Genomic DNA, 20,640 nt, shown 5'->3' on the forward strand with positions numbered 1-20,640 from the left:
ACTTTATGTTCGTATTCTTATCCTTTAATAGTTATTTTTGGTGTTGCATTGTCGATGAGGAACCTGCAGGTACGCATTTCGTAGGACAAGGTGTATACCAGACGTATCCCGTACATATATAACATACGTATGTATGTATACCTTACATACGACTAATAAAAAACTTGAAACACATGTAATGAGACAGATCACACAGAGAGTATGCTATAAATGGCACCATCTAGTGGACCAAATGAAGCATCGCTTTTCAAATACATGTTTTCAGGTTGTCCGATTCTGATTGTGTAATATTGTCTTGAAAAATCTGATTAAAAGCCATACATCTACAGGTCATCAATAGTACACAGTTGGGTAAGGCTATTGTAATATCGGGTAAACCCCAACCCCACAAAAAAAAAATTACGAATGTGATTTGCATTAGGCTGATTAATAGTTGTAGTATTTTTAATCCATACATTTATTATTACACGGCCACCATTGAATCATAATGGGTTTATGTTTTCTTTGTAAATAAAACGTATCGGTTGGCATCCATATTTCTGTATTCGACTATTTTGAACTAGGTGAAAAAACGTATCCAACAATTGGTAATCGATTAGAGTTAGTACAACCAAAATGGCGGACAGAACGCCTGGTGGTACGCAGAAAGCCAACGCAAAGGTGAATTTATTAATCGATGTTTACTTGATGCATTGGGTATTAAATGCTATAAGAACTGTTTATTGTAGTTATAAACGTTATGGTTATGAACGTTGTACAGCTGTTGCCATATGTTCCCATTTATAACTAGTAATTGTGTACGAAAAGAACACGTAGCTAACGCTAACGTTAGCTAAGCCAGGCCCCAATCACCGGTATTTTTCCTGTCCCAAACATTGCAATGATTTCGCCATGTGTTTACATAACTGGCTAATCTAGCTGCGGTATACTGGTAACTAGGGTGGCAATTGTTTACATAACTAATTAGTATGTTTGAGTTGGTGTGTGATTTTGGTTGTCGCAACGTGGAATATGAACAGTCACTACTAGCAAGCTACCGTTAGCTAACTCCACCCTGCACGAGTCCTTTGGCTTTGCCGCCTTCTGAAGCAGTGGTGAAAAGCAGTCGGACCCACCGTAGGCTTATTGACTGCTAGCTAGGTAGCCAACTATCTCACTGCTAACAGCTACTGGAAAACTAATATCCAATTCAACAACATCCGTAATTAGCAATTGTTCGCTATAGGCTAGCTAGCACACTATTGCAACAAGCTGTCGCCGCTACATCAGGGTGTATTCATTAGTCAAATTCCGTTGCAAAGCGTTTTGCAATGGGAACCGTTTACTCTAGGAAGCAAACAAAGCATTGGAAACTGGGAGGGACCTACGTGTATTTGTCCAATAGAAACGGTAGTTTTCGTTGCAAAACATTTTCGCTTTGGAGTTTTGCAACGGAAATCGACTAATGCATATACCCAGTAAATTAGCTAGCTAACTTGGCTGCTTTACAGCTTTGCTTGACGGGTCAGTGTGCTAGTGAAACTAATGCCTTTATTAATGAGATCGCGCTAGCAACCTCAAGGGAAATACAGAAGTTATATTTCTGAATATTGTAACTAACTCGTTAACGTTACTGTGACATTCAAGTTTTGTTTTGTTTAATTTTGTAGGCGCTGCTGGAGAGCAAGTTGAAGTCCTTCAGCATTGGAAAAATGGCCGTGAGTAAGAGGACCCTAAGCAAGAAGGAACAAGAGGATATCAAAAAGAAGGTAAGACTAAATATAAGTGTTACACTGCAGTGGCAAATGCACCTTGCCTTTGAAATGAACATTGTGTTCGTTAGGGCACACAGTAACAAAATGTTTTGCAACGGAAAATAAAATACATTTCTTATTGGTTTCTTATTATTTTTTTGTTGTCTTATCAAATCGTTTTTTGGGTGGGCCATATACCCATATTTAGCCAATGTTATTGTGGGTGCAGCGAAATACTTGTGTTCCTAGTGCAGTAGTATCTAACAATTCACAACAATACACACAATTCTAAAGTAAAAATTATTGAATGAAGAAATATATAAATATTAGCACGAGCAATGTCGCAGTGGCATTGACTAAAATACAGTAGAATAGAACACACTATATACATATGAAATGAGTAAAGCAGTATGTAAACATGACCCTGATGTTTTGACATGGCTTATGAGAGATGGTGTTGGTCTGGTCCTTGACAGGAGGATGAGCTGGCAGCTGCAGAGATCTATGAAGAGTTCCTGGCTGCTTTCGAGGGAGGAGAGGGAAAGGTCAAGGCCTTCGTCCGAGGGGGCATTGCTAATGCAACTAAAGGTAAATAGAACCATGTCAACCTTCATAAACAGCACAATATTATCAGGGATATGGTTAGCTAGATATTAAATGTTTAGATACAGTGGGGCAAAAAAGTATTTAGTCAGCCACCAATTGTGCAAGTTCTCCCACTTAAAAAGATGAGAGAGGCCTGTAATTTTCATCACTTCAACTATGACAGACAAAATGAGAAAAAAAAATCCAGAAAATCACATTGTAGGATTTTTAATATATTTATTTGCAAATTATGGTGGAAAATAAGTATTTGGTCAATAACAAAAGTTTCTCAATACTTTGTTATATACCTGTCTCTTATACACATCTAGATGTGTATAAGAGACAGTCCTGGTCCCTTTGCAGAGAAACAGCCCCAAAGCATGATGTTTCCACCCCCGTGCTTCATTAAAGCTGTCTCTTATACACATCTAGATGTGTATAAGAGACAGCACGATACATGGCCACATTCATTCTTTCCTTTACACGGATCAGTCGTCCTGGTCCCTTTGCAGAGAAAACAGCCCCAAAGCATGATGTTTCCACCCCCATGCTTCACAGTAGGTATGGTGTTCTTTGGATGCAACTCAGCATTCTTTGTCCTCCAAACACGACGAGTTGAGTTTTTACCAAAAAGTTATATTTTGGTTTCATCTGACCATATGACATTCTCCCAATCTTCTTCTGGATCATCCAAATGCTCTCTAGCAAACTTCAGACGGGCCTGGACATTCTAGTAAGAAACTACACTAACTTGTGTTGATGTAATATGTTTCTTCCTACAGAGGAGGCTGCTTCTGATGACAAGAAGGGCAAGCTGTATAAACCCAAGTCACGCTTCGAAACAGCAGCAGCACCGAAAAGCAGCTTCCTGCCTTTGGAAACCCCTCCGCAGTTTTTAACATTAGATAAAAGACATGTATGTATCATCGCAATCAACATTTATTTTAATGTTGTTAGACTAAGCAAATAGCTAGTCCTTTTGCCGGCCTCTTACAAAAAGTAATACTTTTTGTTGTTTATCTTCCTTTCAGACACTGAAGAAAACAAATGAAAAGGAAAAGAAGAAGAGTAATCTAGAGCTCTTTAAGGAAGAACTTAAACAGTAAGTCATTTCACATCCCTCATCTTTTGCTCCCTGGACTCGGGTAGACATAACATAGTAAATATAAATCCGACACACTCCAATTAGTATAATATCTTAAGAATTGCAAATCGTACAATATGTTATGAATTGCAATGCGTACAATATGTTATGAATTGCAATTCATACAGTGTTTTACAGACTGTAATTCCTACTATATTATTCGAATGTGCAAAACGTATGATATCTTACACATGATATCTTGTGGCTAACGTTAGTTAGGTGGCTAACGCTAACATTTGTTAGGCAAGGGGTTAGGGGAATGGTTAACTAACATGCTAAGTAGTTGCAAAGTTGCTAAAGTTGACCGTGATGGGATTTGAATACGCAACCTTCGGGTTGCTAGACATTCACGTTATTCGACCTCCCATCAACTTTTGCCTTAAGCAGCCTTCTCTTATGTAACCAAACATAACATATCATACTAATTTGAGTTTCCCGGATTTGCCTTTATTATGTTGCGTCTAGTCTGAGACCAGGCTGATGTACTTGGCATTGCACTGGATTGCATATATTCTCTGTCTCTCCCAGAATACAGGAAGAGCGGGATGAAAGACACAAGATGAAAGGCAGAGTCAGTCGATTTGAACCTCTCTCCGGGATGGAGGGAAAACGCTCCTCATGTAAGTGTCTGCCAGGGTTCGCACCAGGTGCTTGAGGTGCTTAAAGTACTTCAATAAGGCACTCTGAAATTCAGGTACTGGAATACCTTGAAAATCAGACATTTTCTCAAGTTGTGAGTTGGTACTTGACTTAAAATGAGAGGGGAACATGATCAAATGTGTTTATGAAAAATCTTAAATATTTATTGGTCTTCCGAATGAATTTCGAGGCATACTACCAAGTTCTATTTACTCAAGTGTTTCGTGCTGTGGTTGCAAGGTGAGCTCGCTCTTTCCACCCACACTCCCACTCAGCCAGGCAGGTACAGAACTGACTGATTAGGCGCCACCTAACTTCCCATTGAGAGCTAAAATGCCGGGCAGATGTAGATTCAACCCTGCCTTTTGTGCATATGGACCACTTTTGGGAACTTTTATTTCAGCTCAGGAAACATGGAACCAACACTTTACATGTTGCGTTTTATATTTCCGTTCAGTATAGATCACCAACTTTTTTTACCACTACATCACTGGACCCAATCAACCCACACTGTGTGAGGTGCAAAACATGCGTCAGTTTGACATTGTGAGCATGGGTGAATCGTCACCGAAGAGCCACATGAAGGGGGAAAGACACAATGCTGCATTCTGCACTGACACCAGTTCTATATTGTGACTTATTCAACCTCCAGAGAGTTTTTGCCAATCGGCGCCCGCAATATTCCGCTTTATCAAGCGGCAGCCGTGCTCCTGCCGTTTTCCCTCACACACAGCCCACCCGCCCTTCTTCCGACCGACGACACTAAAGCTGCCAGTTGGAAACAAGACGCTTTTTCGTAGCTATTAAATAGTAGATTCCCAAATGCCCAATAAAAAAAGTCATTAAGCTGGAATTGTGTAGTGATGCGAATAGGAAATGTGTGTTCACCAGTAGGCATGTCCAAAAACTCTAGTCATCACTACTCAAATGACAAAATCATCAGTACTGACTTACCACTCATGTACACTACCGTTCAAAAGGGAGATTTGTACAGGGTAAAAGGGATCTTGAAGAAGGAAGGCTATCACTCCATTTTGCAATGCCATTTCCTCCTACAACAGGACAATGATCCAAAGCACAGCTCCAAACTATGCAATAACTATTAGGGAAGAAGCAGTCAGCTGTTATTCTGTCTATAATGGAGTGGCCAGCACAGTCACCGGATCTCAACCCTATTGAGCTGTTGTGGGAGCAGCTTGACCGTATGGTACGTAAGAAGTGCCCATCAAGCCAATCCAACTTGTGGGAGGTGCTTCAGGAAGCATTGGGTGAAATCTCTTCAGATTACTTCAACAAATTGACATCTAGAATTCCAAAGGTCTGCAAGGCTGTAATTGCTGCACATGGAGGTTTCTGTGATGAAAGCAAAGTTTGAAGGACACTATTATTTCAATAAAAAATCATTATTTATAACCTTGTCAACGTCTTGACACTATTTCCTAATCATTTTGCAGCTCATTTCATGTATTTTTTAAATCTTTTTTATTTTAATTCCCCTTTATTTAACCAGGTAGGCTAGTTGAGAAACATTTCTCATTTACAACTGCGGCCTGGCCAAGATAAAGCAAAGCAGTGCGACACAGACAACAACAGAGTAACACATGGAATAAACAAACATACAGTCAATAACACAAAATAAAAAAGTCTATATACAGTGTGTGGAAATGAGGTAAGATAAGGGAGGTAAGGCAATAAGTAGGTCATAGTGGCGAAATAATTACAATTTAGCAATTAAACACTGGAGTGATAGATGTGCAGAAGATGAATGTGCAAGTAGAGATACTGGGATGCAAAGTATGGGGATGAGGTAGTTGGATGGGCTATTTACAGATGGGGTGCAGTGATCTGTGAGCTGCTCTGACAGCTGGTGCTTAAAGTTAGTGAGGGAGATGTGAGTCTCCAGCTTCAGTGATTTTTGCAGTTCGTTCCAGTCATTGGCAGCAGAGAACTGGAAGGAAAGGCGGCCAAAGGAGAAATGGCTTTGGGGGTGACCAATGAAATATACCTGCTGGAGCGCGTGCTACGGGTGGGTGCTGCTAATGGTGACCAGTGAGCTGAGATAAGGCAGGGCTTTACCTAACAAAGACTTATAGATGACCTGGAGCCAGTGGGTTTGGCGACGAATATGAAGCGAGGGCCAGCCAACGAGAGCATACAGGTCGCAGTGGTGGGTAGTATATGGGGCTTTGGTGACAAAAACGGATGGCACTGTGATAGACTGCATCCAATTTGCTGAGTAGTGTGTTGGAGGCTATTTTGTTAATGACATCGCTGAAGTCAAGGATCAGTAGGATAGTCAGTTTTACGAGGTTATGTTTGGCAGCATGCGTGAAGGATGCTTTGTTGCGAAATAGGAACCCGATTCTAGATTACATTTTGGATTGGAGATGCTTTATGTGAGTCTGGAAGGAGAGTTTACAGTCTAGCCAGACACCTAGGTATTTGTAGATGTCCACATATTCTAAGTCAGAACCGTCCAGAATAGTGATGCTGGACAGGCGGGCAGGTGCTGGCAGCGATCGGTTGAAGAGCATGCATTTAGTTTTACTTGCAGTTGGAGGCCACGGAAGGAGAGTTGTATGGCATTGAAGCTCGTCTCGTGGTTAGTTAACACAGTGTCCAAAGAAGGGCCAGAAGTATACAGAATGGTGTCGTCTGCGAGGAGGTGGATCAGAGAATCACCAGCAGCAAGAGCGACATCATTGATGTATACAGAGAAGAACGTCGGTCTGAGAATTGAACCCTGTGGCACCGCCATAGATATGTATGTTTTCATGGAAAACAAGGACATTTCTAAGTGACCCTTAACTTTTGAACTGTAGTGTATGTGGTAAATAAGTAGTGAAACAATGTATTATTAAGTAGAACTTGTAAGGTACTGATGAATATTAAGTTGTTGTTTTTTCTCATGAGGTTGTGGTGATATACTGCCATCTGATGGCAACTAGAAACAATGGCAAAATAAGAACTATTACAAATTGATGTTCCTTGAAAATAAATATTAGTGCTTGGAAATGTCATTGAATTTGACTTGCCCCTGTAGGGAACAAACCCTGGTCTGCTTATTAACTACTGACAGGGCAAGGCTAGTCTGGAATCCAAACTAATTTGCTCGGTTTCACTTGGTCAAACAGAGGATTACATCTTATTTTTCTGTGACCTTTATTTAACTAGGCAAGTCGGTTAAGAACAAATTCTTATTTACAATGACGGCCTACTGAGGAACAGTGTTTTAACTGCCTTGTTCAGGGGCAGAACGACATATTTAAACAAAAATGACCTTGTCAGCTCTGGGATTCGATCCAGAAACCTTTTGGTTACTGGCCCAACGCTCTTGGGATATCAGTTAAGATTTCAGGCTAGGAAACTGTTAGACTATCTAAAATACATTAAGACCCGTTGGCTCTTGGACATTCCCCCTTCCTTCCTTCCTACAACTCTCATACTGACTGCTTCAAACCTCCACCCACTCCATTTCCTTTGCCTGGAAACAACATTTATATACTGCCTTTCTGCTTTTTTTAGTGGATGGTTCTTCAAGAAGAAACCGTCCGTCCAGTGGTAATTTGATAAATTTATACAGTGGCTTGCTTTTAATATCTAACATCTCACTAAGATTATATATTCTATAAAAGGCTTCTCTACTCTGCTCTCTCTGCAGTTCTGGATGACGCTGCACCTGGTTCCCATGACGTCGGAGACCCCTCTACAACTAACTTATATCTCGGAAACATCAACCCACAGGTAAACCTTTTTATGGCTCATGAATGTTTTATATGCTTATTTATGCAATATGTTACATGCCTAATTGCCTATATTAATGGCATATATCCTACTGATATATTACATTACAATGTAAAATGACACCAATAACACCAAATCCACATGCCCCGCTCCCTCCCTCGGTTGCTGTGTGTAGATGAACGAGGAGATGCTGTGTCAGGAGTTTGGGCGCTATGGCCCTCTGGCCAGCGTGAAGATCATGTGGCCGCGGACAGATGAAGAGAGGGCCAGGGAGAGGAACTGTGGCTTTGTGGCCTTCATGAACCGGAGGGATGCGGAGAGAGCTCTGAAGAACCTCAACGGTATTAAAGCCTTAGTTATCATCATCATACCACTGACCGACCACAATTCAACTTTACTCACATTACATCAAATAATGTTGTAATGTCAAAAGGTTTTAGTGTTTTTTGTCTAGCTGTTCTGCTGCTTGGGCTTTCCTTTTGCTCTCTCTGTGGGACATGATACTTGTAGAGTTCACCAGCATGTATCACATGTACACTACCGTTCAAAAGTTTGGGATCATTTAGAAATGTCCTGGTTTTTGAAAGAAAATGACATTTTTGTCAATTTTTTAAATAACATCAAATTGATCAGAAATACAGTGTAGACATTGCTAATGTTGTAAATGACTATTGTAGCTGGAAACGGCAGATAAAAAAACAAAAAAAAAACGAATATCTACAGAGGCCCATTATCAGCAACCATCACTCCTGTGTTCCAATGGCACGTTGTGTTAGCATCCTGGAGTCACCTCTTCACTGTTGACGTTGAGACTGGTGTTTTGTGGGTACTATTTAACGAAGCTGCCAGTTGAGGACTTGTGAGTCGTCTGTTTCCCAAACTCTGGTTAGAGCCTATTTGCGCTGTTCTGTGAAGGGAGTAGCACACAGCGTTATACGAGATGTTCCGTTTCTTGGCAATTTCTCGCATGGAATAGTCATCATTTCTCAGAACAAGAATAGACTGACGAGTTTCAGAAGAAAGTTCTGTTTCTGTCCATTTTGAGCCTGTAATCGAACCCACAAATAATGATCCTCCAGATACTCAACTGGTCTAAAGAAGGCCAGATTTATTGCTTTAATCAGCACATCAGTTTTCAGCTGTGCTAACATAATTGCAAAAGGGTTTTCTAAGGATCAATTAGCCTTTTAAAATGATACACTTGGATTAGCTAACACAACGTGCCATTGGAACACAGGAGTGATGGTTGCTGATAATGGGCCTATGAAGATATTCTATAAAATAAAATCAGCCGTTTCCAGCTACACTAGTCATTTACAACATTAACAATGTCTACACAGTATTTCTGATCAATTTTATGTTATTTTATGGACAAAAAATGTGCTTTTCTTTGAAAAACAAGTACATTTCAAAGTGACCCCAAACTTTTGAACGGTAGTGTAATGAAAGGGGCTGGTTATTCATCGGCAATGTATTTAGCAGCACAAACTGGTTATAGACGGCCAAACAGGACATCAATGTTTTATTTTATTTGCAACATCAACATAACGTATTGGCATTCTTAGTGTATTCAAAACAGCAACTGATACAGTATAATTGGTAGTAAGATCAGATGAGATGCACAGTAATAAAAGGCAAATAGGCTGCTTGTGGTTTTTTACGTTTTTTCACTGTTTCCAGCGAAGATGATCATGAACTTTGAAATGAAGCTGGGCTGGGGTAAAGGCGTGCCCATCCCCCCTCACCCCATCTACATCCCCCCGTCTATGGTGGAGCACACCCTCCCCCCGCCGCCCTCCGGCCTGCCCTTCAACGCACAGCCCTGCGAGAGGCTGACGAACCCCAACGCCGCCCTGCTCCCTCCGCCCAAGAACAAGGAGGAATTCCACAAGGTAACTCTCCATGTCATGTCTGGGATGCTGCTGTGTACTGTATTAGGCCTGTCAGTTGTACCATGTGTATTTCTTAGGCATAGACCTAGTTTAGGCTATTTGTCATGTAGTGAATATTTTGCTCATATCTTCTGCTAGTCATGGGTTTACATTTATTGACCAAACTATGCTAGATTTAGCATTTTGTGAGGTGTGTTTAGTGTATATAAAGAAGCAGTGGTAAGTTGTGTGGGAATTTAAGAACTGTAATCATTTGACCTGAAACTGACAGCAGTAGAGGAAAGTACTTTTTCATATGATGCAGTTTTTAATGCATTTAATATTTTTCACCTGTTGCCTTTTAACAATACTCACATATTCTATGTTTATTATCTGATGTGACTTCATATACAGACTCTGTCGCAAGCCATAGTCAAAGTGGTTATCCCAACAGAAAGGTACATGTTTTTCTTTTTTAAATTGATGTAAAACGTAGAAAAACATCCCATAATGAATAAACCCCAATTTTAAAGTTTGATCAATTGGATCACTGCATGCTACGGGGGGTCGTTCAGTATGGGTGAGCAATGGTTGAGACAAGCAGACGTAGGCTTATAACCCCATCAGGTTCCTGTTAGTAGACTACAAGATACTCATTCCCACAGCCCAGCTTTTTGCTACCACACAGTATCTATGTTTTTCCTTTCACACATTCATTCCAACACTCCCTCCAAACATCAATACAGTCCACGGACCACCAGGCCATTACTCGTCTGACGGTATAGAGGACATCAAAGGAATTTTTACCACCACTTGTCAGTCGTCACATGTAGGCTAATAATACCCATGTTATGATGCTAGCTACATAACACAGTCACATGCCATACATACCGTGCTGGCTGTGATTAGGTTGTTTAGACCGGTCTTGCACTCTGACTATTGCTCACTCCCACCGACACGCCCCCTTGGCCTCTGTCACCTAATCACGGGCTCAGCAACACCTGGCCCCAGCTCAGACCTCCAATCCAAACTTCCCGTTAGTCTCAGTGACCTTTTGACATTGGCCTTGGTGAGCAGCACAAGTTGAACTGTCTGCGGCAGCGAGGGACCTGAAAGCATCATGGGATGGATTGGGAAAGTATACAGCATTTTACCCACCATGCATTGGTACGATCGGCTCCAATACTATATGGTAAATGTGATTTGCGTTGTCTACATATAAATGAAAGACATCCTTTGTTGTTGTGTTGTCCCCTTTAGGCTAATTTGTTCAACATGCTCCAATATTAGGTCGCTGTAAAATGTTCCAAAGGAGCTTAGGCCTAATTCCCCCCCATTTGGACATTTTGTGTTTATTCATACATCATTATGTAGTAGAATCATATGACCAGTAGAGAGCCTTTTGTTATTTAGCCTGTTTAGGCCAACAATCCTATAGTGCTTTGGTTCTTCATGAGAGTCAGTCAAGAAGAGTTGTCAGGCTGGCTTTGACAGGCTCTGTATGGGCTGATGCGTCACTCAATACAGAGTCACTCAAACCTCTCTCAAACATGATTTATCTTATCCAGCTTCACTGTCCTCCCTTCCTTATACTCTGTACTGCGGGGAGATGGTAGTTAGCATTGTCTTGACTTACAAAGATCCATACACCATTTTTTTAACTAGTAGAAGTACTAACTAATGTTAGTTTTAGGCAGCTAATGGCTCTTAAAATTGGTGTTAGGTGCTCTTAGCATTTCTGAAATGATAAGGTTGGAAACATTTAGGAAGATGTTTCTTCCATCATTCTTACAAATTAAACATTTTAACACATTAGATTAGTTAAGCTTATCAAACACAATGTAGGAAATAGTATAGTAGTTCCATGTGTCTTACACCTTCGTGTGTTGTGTTACTTAGTGTATTTAGACCCAGAGGCTGTACTAGGTCAGGGCAGCAGACAGACAGGCTTTGCCTTGGGGAGAAGAAGGGTCGCCTGCTCTGAATCCGTTTGTTTTAACTGTGTTTTTCTTCTAGGAATTTGCTCTCTCTCATCCACCGAATGATCGAGTTTGTGGTGCGTGAGGGCCCAATGTTCGAAGCCATGATCATGAATCGAGAGCTCAGCAACCCCATGTACAGGTACGTCTGTCTGTCTCTGTCAGTCAGTCAGTCTCTGCATCTTCTCGTCTGTCTGTCTCTGTCTGTGCACGTGTTTGTGTGATCACTTTTTCAGTTGACAATGTATTGTAGTACAATAAGTTGACTGTCATTGTGTTGCCTCTGTTGGCCAGGTTTCTGTTTGAGAACCAGAGCCCAGCACACGTGTACTACCGCTGGAAACTCTACTCCATACTACAGGTCAGTATGGACCAGCCATTGTCTGGCATCTTCTCCTGCATCACATTCTTAGACCAATTTTATCCTCCCTTTTTTTACTTCTTCTTTATCACCTCTGTTATCTGTCGCCTCTCGTGACTGGTTAGCTAGAAAGCAGTATAGATCAAACACGTCTGTCCTCTTAATATTGTCACATTTAGAGGGGGGGGGGGGTCTGTGAATGCATTGTTGACATGCTGCTATTTGATAGCCTGAACACATGACAATGGGGCTCCCGAGTGGCGCAGTGGACACTGCATCTCAGTGCAAGAGGCGTCCCTGGTTCGAATCCAGGCTGCATCACATCCGGTTGTGATTGGGAGTCCCATAGGCGCACAATTGGCCTAGCGTTGTCCGGGTTTGGCTGGGGTAGCCCGTCATTGTGAATACAAATTTGTTCTTAACCGACTTGCCTAGTTAAATTTAAGAAATGTTCTCGTTAGAGAATAAGAAGGTTGTCTAATGTGAATGACATAATAACTTGTCCCCACAGGGAGAAGCACCAACAAAATGGCGGACGGACGACTTCCGCATGTTCAAGAACGGCTCGCTGTGGCGCCCTCCTCCCCTCAATCCCTACCTGCACGGCAACTTTGAGGAGGGGGAGGGGCCTGAGGAGGAAGAGGAGGAGCCTGGGAAGAAAGGCTGCTTAAAAGAAGAGTATGTTCCCTGTTTATAATACCATTACCATGGTATTAGCTTATGGTTACTGTCACCCAAACACTCTCAAGTCTCTGCGATAGACTAGCATCCTGTCCAGAGGGTTGTACTTGTACATGAAGCTGCCTCACACTACAGAAACAGATGGGCTCCTGTTGGGCCAAGGTTACTAACTTTTACTTTTAACATTATCTATGCTCAACTCCTCTTCTTTCTTATCACCCCTCCCTCCCTCCAGAGAGCGTGATCAGCTGGAGGAGATGTTGAGGGCTCTGACTCCTAGAAAGGGGGACATAGCCGAAGCCATGCTGTTCTGTCTCCTGCACGCCGAGGCTGCTGAGGAGATCGTAGAGTGTGTCACAGAGTCCCTCTCCATCCTCAAGACACCACTCCCCAAGAAGGTAAATAACATAGAAAACACCATACTATGTTCTATAGAGAACTTTCTTTCTGCCATGTTATATTGCATGTATATAGTGTATTGTTTTTGTGCTGACCTCACAAAAGGAATTTTCATGTAAATGGCCAATAAATAAAAAGTATTGTATCACAGTCCAAAACTTAACAAAACCTGCTACTTATCTTTTACCTTCTCTTGAGTTTGTTGCTTTCGTAGCCGGTTTTGCCTTGTGTTATTTGGTTTTGGAAAGAGCTTTGAGTGGCACGTGTAAATGTGCAGTCAAATAAATTATTTGTATTAATTATTCAGTTATTCCGTTCTATCAGGGAGGACTGGCCAGTTTGTTGGACTGTCTGAAAATAATTCCTTGTTTTTCAGATTGCACGGTTATATCTTGTCTCTGATGTGCTGTACAACTCATCTGCTAAAGTAGCCAATGCGTCGTACTACAGAAAATAGTAAGTAGTCGAGTTTGGGTTCAGGTGTTGTGATGTTTGCTTGTGACTGACTGACTGACTGACTCACTGGGTGTAGAGGACCCTGCTTGTTCATGGATTGCGTAACTTTTCAGTATACATTATTTGCATTATTAAAGATGTTTTCCTGCATAAGTGAATATGTTAAATTTGTCCCTGACACAGCTTTGAGACCAAGCTTTGCCAGGTCTTCTCAGACCTCAATGCAACGTACAAGACGATACAGGGTCACCTGCAGTCTGAGAACTTTAAGGTATATTCAATTGTATACATTTTCCGATCACAATTTGAATCATGATACCTACCCCTATCTTTAAGAAATACACAATTATTTCACGAAGCATCTGAGTAGAAGTCCTGATCTAGGATCCGTCCATACAATCATAGTCATTATGGTCTAAAAGGCTAAACTGATCCTGAATCAGCACGCCTGCTCTGAGATGCTTTGTGTTTAGGGGCTAGGGATTGCTTCTGGACAGGGTATTACCGTTTTACCTGTCTAATGTTGTATATCCTCTTGTCCAACAGCAACGAGTGATGTCGTGTTTCCGTGCGTGGGAGGACTGGGCCGTGTACCCAGATCCCTTCCTCATCAAGCTGCAGAACATCTTCCTGGGTCTAGTCAACCTATCAGCTGATAAGGAGGCTCCCGCTCCCATCACAGTAGAGGTCAGCTAGCATACTCCCTTTTCTTTTCCGGTCTTTCTCCTGATGCTGCTACCTAACCTTGTTGTTAGATAATGAGTTGAAAATGTGTGATGATTTGTAAATGGTGTGTGTTGATTGGAGAATGTTGTGTGATGGTTGGAGAATGTTGTCATCGTTTGAACATGTCATGGATTGAAAATGTTGTCTGAAGGTTTGAAAATGTTGTGATTTGATCATGTTGACAAAGTGTAACATTGCCCACGCAGCACTACTGCCCTAATACATGTTGGAAGCTTATTTTCTGAATATATGTATATATATATTCCTAAACCACTCCACTTCTCCTTTCAACAGAAACCATCAGTTGAACACCTGGCCCCTGGTCTACTGGCTCAGCCTGAGCCAGCAGAGGACATCGACGGGGCCCCCATCGGGGAGGATATGGACGGGGCCTCTCTGGAGGATGTGGATGGGGTCCCTATAGGGCTGGATGGAGGGACCATGGTGGACGGAGCCCCCCTAGGCTCTGCCCCCCTTGACGGAGCCCTGCTGGGGATGGATGATCTGGATGGAGTGCCCATCAAGGCCCTGGAGGAGGACATAGACGGAGTGCCCTGTGAGTGGCCTTATGACCTCTATACTACCACATCCTCATAGGAATTATTAAAGGGATACTTCTTCCCCCAAATGACACTAACATATTTGTTTCCGTACCTTGTCAACAGTCTATTGACTAACCCTGACCTTAGAATTGGAGGACATTTTTCTAACCTTGTTCTCCTTGTCTTTTAGTGGATCATGCTGCGGCCAAAGCAGCATCCTTTAAAGTAGCACCTTCAAAATGGGAAGCAGTGGATGAGTCTGAGCTAGAAGCACAGGGTGAGTGAGACCACAACTACAGCTAGTTTCTACCAAGCTAGGATTCCAATTTAAAGTGTCCTAAACCTGTTTCTATGGTCAGTTTCTATCAAGCTACGATTCTGTCCTAATTCTGTCTCCTCCTCAGCCGTGACCACCTCTAAATGGGAGATCTTTGAGCAGCCAGAGGAGAAGAAGGACGAGGATGACAGTGATGATGAGGACACCAAGAGTTCCCGGTCAGAAGAGCCTCCGAGTTACCCCAACCCCAACCCCATCAGAGACGACTTGGACTCCAAGACCAAGCACTCTGAGATGAATGAGGACAGACGCACCAAGCTCCGGGAAATAGAGGTAAACTAGTCAGCATTTTACTGGAATCACAAAGTACACAACAGGTTATTTAGACGTCTGAAAATAAACAAGCACAGCTCTGAGTTGTTTGTATATTTTTATTTCTTTGGGCTAAATTGGTTCAAAGAAGTTTGGTTTACTTCGCTTGTTCAATGGCCACACCCTGAAAGTTGATCCTGTTGTATTTATATCTAAATTTTAACATATTTGTTTTGTTATATTATTATTTTCTTCCAGGTCAAAGTGATGAAGTTCCAGGATGAGTTGGAGTCTGGGAAAAGGCCCAAGAAGTCTGGCCAGAGTCTCCAAGAGCAGGTGGAAAACTACAGAGAGAAACTCTTACAGAAGGTATTACATACTGACTGTCCTCTTGGTTCCTGGAGGAACATGGGGCCTGTACTATTGTTTTCCAACATTAGATTCATTAAGGTCATTGCTATTGACCTTTTATATTCAGCTGTTAGACAGTACGATATGTGGAACCATGCTGTTTATCTGATGAAATACGGTCATTGCTGTTTACCTCAATATCTAAAGTATCCTCTTGAAAATGTTTTTAAGCTATAAACTTCAGTTTATATTAAGGTATTATCACACAACTACCTTGAATACAGTGGAAGTTGTTACTGAGTGGACTATTGTAGCGAAATAACCAAAAATTAAGTGAATTTGGATAATGTTGGTTTACATTCAATAATATAAAGTTGGCGCCTTGTCTTTTTCTTTTGCAGGAAAAAGAAAAGGAGAAACTGGAACGAGAGAAAGAGAGGGAGAAAAAGGACAAGGAGAAAAGCGAAGCTCGCTCTAAAGACATCAAGAAGGAGAAGGAGGAGTCTACTCCGACCAGGAAAGACAGGTTAGTCCCTCATACATTGTGACACATTCATTAGAGACATGATGGCTGTGTGTGGTTGGATAACAGGGGGAAACTCTGGTAGAGCTGTGTAAATGGGATCCTAGGAAATGACTTAAACAAAGGACTCCAACTCATGATCAGGTTTAAAGTTCATGCACCCTTGAAATACAGGGGCAGTTTAGGGCTCCTTTAAAAAGAGATTCATGTATCAATGGGATTCACCTAATGAAAACAAGCGTAGACCGTTGTAACATCATCGCTGACAAAAAAATATATTTAATCCGCCGATGTCGTCTCTGACAGGCGTGGCCTGTCTCCTGTGGTTGCTAGGAAACGGCGCCACAGCGGCTCACCCGGCAGCCCCCCACGGAGCAGCAGTAGACGGGTGCGCTCCCCATCCCCTCGCTCTGAGAGGTCAGAACGCCTCTACTCCAAGGACGTAGGGTCATCACGATCCCGCTCCTCCCACAAAGACTCCCCTCGAACCACCATCATCAAGAAGTCCTCTAAAAGGTACTAAATCATCTAGATGTGTTTAAAACATTCTAAAAGTAACATTTCTATACTTTATTATGCTGTCCCTGGCCTTTCTGGCTCCACTGTTTTGAGAATAGTGCTGATCTTCTCTTAACATTGGAGAGGGAAATAAACTTAAGTGGATTTGTATTTGATTGACATAGTCTTTGTGGTGGGCTAACTTCCTGTAACTTCCCCAAGACCATTGCAGTTTGGTTGTCCTGGTGTCCCTCTGACTGTCCGGTCTGTGTTTTCTCTCCCCCAGGTCTCCCTCGTTATCCCGCACGCCCAAACGGTCCCGGAGGTCACGCTCCAGAACACCCAAGAAATCCACCAAAAAATCCCGTTCAAAATCACGGTCCCCACACCGGTCCCACAAGAAATCAAAGAAGAGTAAACACTGACAAATCACCAACCCCTCGTTCTGAACCTCCTCCCTCTCCATCCCTCTGCTGTGATGTATAAATAAAAGAATGAACAGTGGCAGCTCAGTTCCCTGCCTGAATGTTCCTGTGAAGAAGAGGATGATTAAGATGAGAAATGGTTATGCACAGGTTGCCATGTTGAGACTCAATGGATTGAGCAATGTTGCCATGTAGGGTCTACTCTAAATGGATCCTTCCGGGTTGCCATGTTGGGTCTAAATGGATCCAGCGATGCTGTTTTATATTGTAAATAAATAAGTGTCCTGTCCACTCCCCCCACCGCCCAGTGGGATTCATCCTCGTGGTAGACCACACCTGTACCCAGTGTGAAGATGACTAGTCTTATTTCCATGCTGTAGTTTTCTTTTTTGTAGTTCACAATTAATAAATATGATTCATTATATTATCTTGTTAAACTTTTTGCATTGTAAATCCAAAATGAAAGCTTCAGACAGGCCCTGGAAGTCCTCCCCCTGCTGTTTCAGTCCATTTTCCTCCATTTGGTACCTAATGAACGCTGCCCAGATCTGTTAAGCACTGGTATTTATTTAACACATGGCTGTAATGGTAGTGAGTCCTATGTTTTCACAGTTGTCAAGCTGTGGTGGAGACGGAGGGAAACTAGAAAACATTTGCGGCTCTGAACTGTACGTGACAATACTGAAAATATAGAACCCCAACTGTTTCAAATGTGTCATGGTGAGATTGTCCTTTGTAGAAATAAACGTACTATATGTTTATTGTAACTTAGACTACACAAATCTTTAAAGCAATAACAACCATTTGAACGTTTGAAATTATGATCACAGTGCGTTGAGTTCACTCCATGCTGGGTGTAGAGACCCTAGACCTGTCAGTGGTTCGACTATGGTGGATATATGGACACTCAATCACGTTGAACTCTGAGGGGTTAGATGTCTTGATAAGTTGCCATGGTCAACAAGTAAATTGTATAAATATTATCTACGTTGCTTACACTTGAGCAAACAGGGATATCATGAGTATTGCTACAGAACTTTTACTAGCCACTAAAACACATACTTTTTTTATTATACTACATATCCACTAGATGTCAGTAAGAAGCTTTATAGTTCAGATATCTAGAGACTTCTGAAAATCCTGTATTTTGTCATTCATTTGTATGTTTATCTTTGAAGTTTGCCTACATCAACGTCTCGAGCACAGAAGGCAAGCCATCAATCCTCAGTCCCTCTGACGTGTTTCTGGGAAATAATAGATGTATAATGTGTTATGAAAGGGATCGCTTACACATTATCTCTCACTCGCTCTCTCTCTGGGGTTCCTAGAACTGTAATTCATCTAACATATCACTCACTATTTGTAGTGAGAAAGAACAATGGTCTTTGCCAGGATAGGATATGGGGTGTTTGCTGTGTAACTGTCCCACAGGGGGAGCCCCATGCTGAATGAATGATGTGCTGTCTGTTTCCCTTGGCCTCTATCTGGAATAGAGTCCTTGCTTGTTTAGAGCCCAGCATCTGTCCTCACAGATCCTCAGTGGGGTTTAGACCATGATACAATGGGAAACTGTCTCCATGATGTCGGATGTGTTGGGTCCCATCCATGTATACAATACAGAGGGCGGGAGAGAGGAGAGTGTGTCCTGCTGAGACACTGGCCATTAATGCTGTCTTTTGACAGAAGGCTTGGATGAGTCTCCTCTCAGGAAGTGCGAATCAAAAGCACAGATGTGATGATCTATAGAGGATGGCCCCATAAAGATAAGGGAAGACAGACTGTGCTTGTTTGTGTGGCCCCTTGGATAAAAACATGGGGACAAACGACTGATTCATACAACTCATTGGTTTGGAAGGAATAGTAAACTACAAAGGACACCTTTTAAAGCCTCTGATGTCTTGAGGTTTATGGAAGTATATAGACCCCTTGGAGAAGCAATTAATTACTGTTATATTGATACCTTGTTTTGATGAGTGAATGGTGGTGATATGGCTGTATGGTTAAACGTGTATGATCTAGACTATGATCTATAGACCCATAGGCTAGACCGTAAAGCACCTGATATAAGACACATTGATGGAGTTATCGTTATGTTTTTACTTATATAAGTCATAGGCTACTTTGGAAAAGTCACATAACTTCTTCCTATTTATAAACATGCAGTAAATACTGTACCTTGGCATCTACCCCTCTCTCCCGCCTCTACGCATTCCCACTCTGATCGAAAAAACACGTGCGCTCAATGTGGATTCCGATAACATTTGAACGCAGAAGCTAAACTAATTTACCCAAGTAGCCTATCTTTATTTGCGCAAATTACCCACTAGTGGTAATGTGTTTGTCTGAAGAATTAGTTCGGCAAAAAAATAACGCTCGCGCTTGGAAGCTGGAGTTCTACAACCGCACCTCTCCGTCTCGCGATCAAAGCTCTTGTCGCCTCTGCTCCCAGTAAAGGCGGTTGAAGGTCTTTGACGGGTAGGCTATTATGCCGCGTTCATGTACTATTGGAAACTCGGAACCTCAAAGCAAAAATGAACGTAAGTTATTTGCGTGGAACTTCCTATTGGTTGGTTCTGATAGCCTACTTCCCAAGCGGGAAACTCGAGAATGGGATCACTTTTCTACAACGAGTTGGCAAGTTGAAAATGTCCGAGTTTTCTAGTTCCGACAAGCATATGAACGCGGCAGACCGGTGTTGTGGTTTCCCAGTGCGCTGTTTACTGAACAGTGCGCCACAGTCTCGGTTCGGCCTCGCGACCTAGGGCTGTTTTGTAACTGCTTTGATGTTTGCATACAAAAAGTATGACATGATTTGCTGAAGGTTTTTCATAGTTCAAGATAATACAACTTTGTATCGTTATGTTGGCTACAATAATCATCATGTTGACAGTTTAGGAACTAGTCTACATGTGCGGGCGCAAGGTGAGACTTCGTGGAACGGGGAAATCGAAGGCTGCGCTATCCCCGAGACAGTTGAAAACTTAATAGAATACTACAGACGAGGAAAATGGATGATAACAACAATGACAACGCTCGCTGCAAGTCGTCTGAGGATAACCACCGCGACTCACCAGTTGGTAGCGGGGCAACAGGCGATGTTGGAGCTGGAGGTCTGGAAGAAGTACAGCTGCATCTCACGTGCCTACCGGAGCGGTACATGATGGCCAAGTTCACCTTATCAGCCTATATGCTCTGCTGGGCAGCGCTGAAACTCTACCAGGTAAGATGGTCTGACTGAAGCTTTCTAAATCACAATACAGTGGTGATGACCTATACACTCTGTTGCCCTTTTAGTTTATGAAAATCAAATCATTTTGAAAGGCCTATATGGTCGTTTTATTATTGCCCACACCCTCTGAATAATATACTGTACTTCTGAACTATATTGAGCCAC

The 20,640-nt window shown here is 42.1% G+C and overlaps 2 protein-coding genes across 5 annotated transcripts in view; both read left to right on the forward strand.

The window, feature by feature from the left end:
- Positions 1 to 573: 573 nt before the first annotated feature.
- u2surp (U2 snRNP-associated SURP domain containing) lies at positions 574 to 17,670 on the forward strand. Of its 4 annotated transcripts, XM_024000102.1 has the most exons (25): positions 574 to 660; positions 1,650 to 1,748; positions 2,210 to 2,321; positions 3,101 to 3,234; positions 3,350 to 3,420; positions 3,991 to 4,082; positions 7,627 to 7,662; positions 7,763 to 7,845; positions 8,021 to 8,186; positions 9,526 to 9,737; positions 10,131 to 10,174; positions 11,733 to 11,837; positions 11,990 to 12,056; positions 12,568 to 12,734; positions 12,973 to 13,135; positions 13,513 to 13,592; positions 13,776 to 13,863; positions 14,139 to 14,279; positions 14,613 to 14,874; positions 15,051 to 15,137; positions 15,265 to 15,470; positions 15,708 to 15,818; positions 16,202 to 16,326; positions 16,630 to 16,839; positions 17,108 to 17,670. In XM_024000102.1, the coding sequence occupies exons 1-25, from the start codon at positions 616 to 618 to the stop codon at positions 17,244 to 17,246; spliced, it is 3,045 nt and encodes a 1,014-aa protein (XP_023855870.1). In that variant the 5' UTR covers positions 574 to 615; the 3' UTR covers positions 17,247 to 17,670. The 4 variants fall into 4 exon arrangements, with proteins under 4 accessions (XP_023855870.1, XP_023855871.1, XP_023855873.1 ...); XM_024000103.1 differs by lacking the exon at positions 7,627 to 7,662; XM_024000105.3 differs by lacking the exons at positions 574 to 660; positions 1,650 to 1,748; positions 2,210 to 2,321; ... (5 more) ...; positions 8,021 to 8,186; positions 10,131 to 10,174 and having other exon boundaries at positions 9,674 to 9,737.
- A 103-nt stretch (positions 17,671 to 17,773) lies between these two features.
- LOC139028691 (uncharacterized) overlaps positions 17,774 to 20,640 on the forward strand; it is an 85,445-nt gene continuing 82,578 nt past the window's right edge. Inside the window, exon 1 of the mRNA XM_070446677.1 lies at positions 17,774 to 20,466. Within this exon, the coding sequence (XP_070302778.1) occupies positions 20,254 to 20,466 (213 nt within the window). The 5' untranslated portion in view covers positions 17,774 to 20,253. The remainder of the gene's footprint in view (positions 20,467 to 20,640) is intronic.

This window comes from Salvelinus sp. IW2-2015, linkage group LG14 (genome assembly GCF_002910315.2).
Source record: "Salvelinus sp. IW2-2015 linkage group LG14, ASM291031v2, whole genome shotgun sequence".
NCBI classification, from domain to species: domain Eukaryota; kingdom Metazoa; phylum Chordata; class Actinopteri; order Salmoniformes; family Salmonidae; genus Salvelinus; species Salvelinus sp. IW2-2015.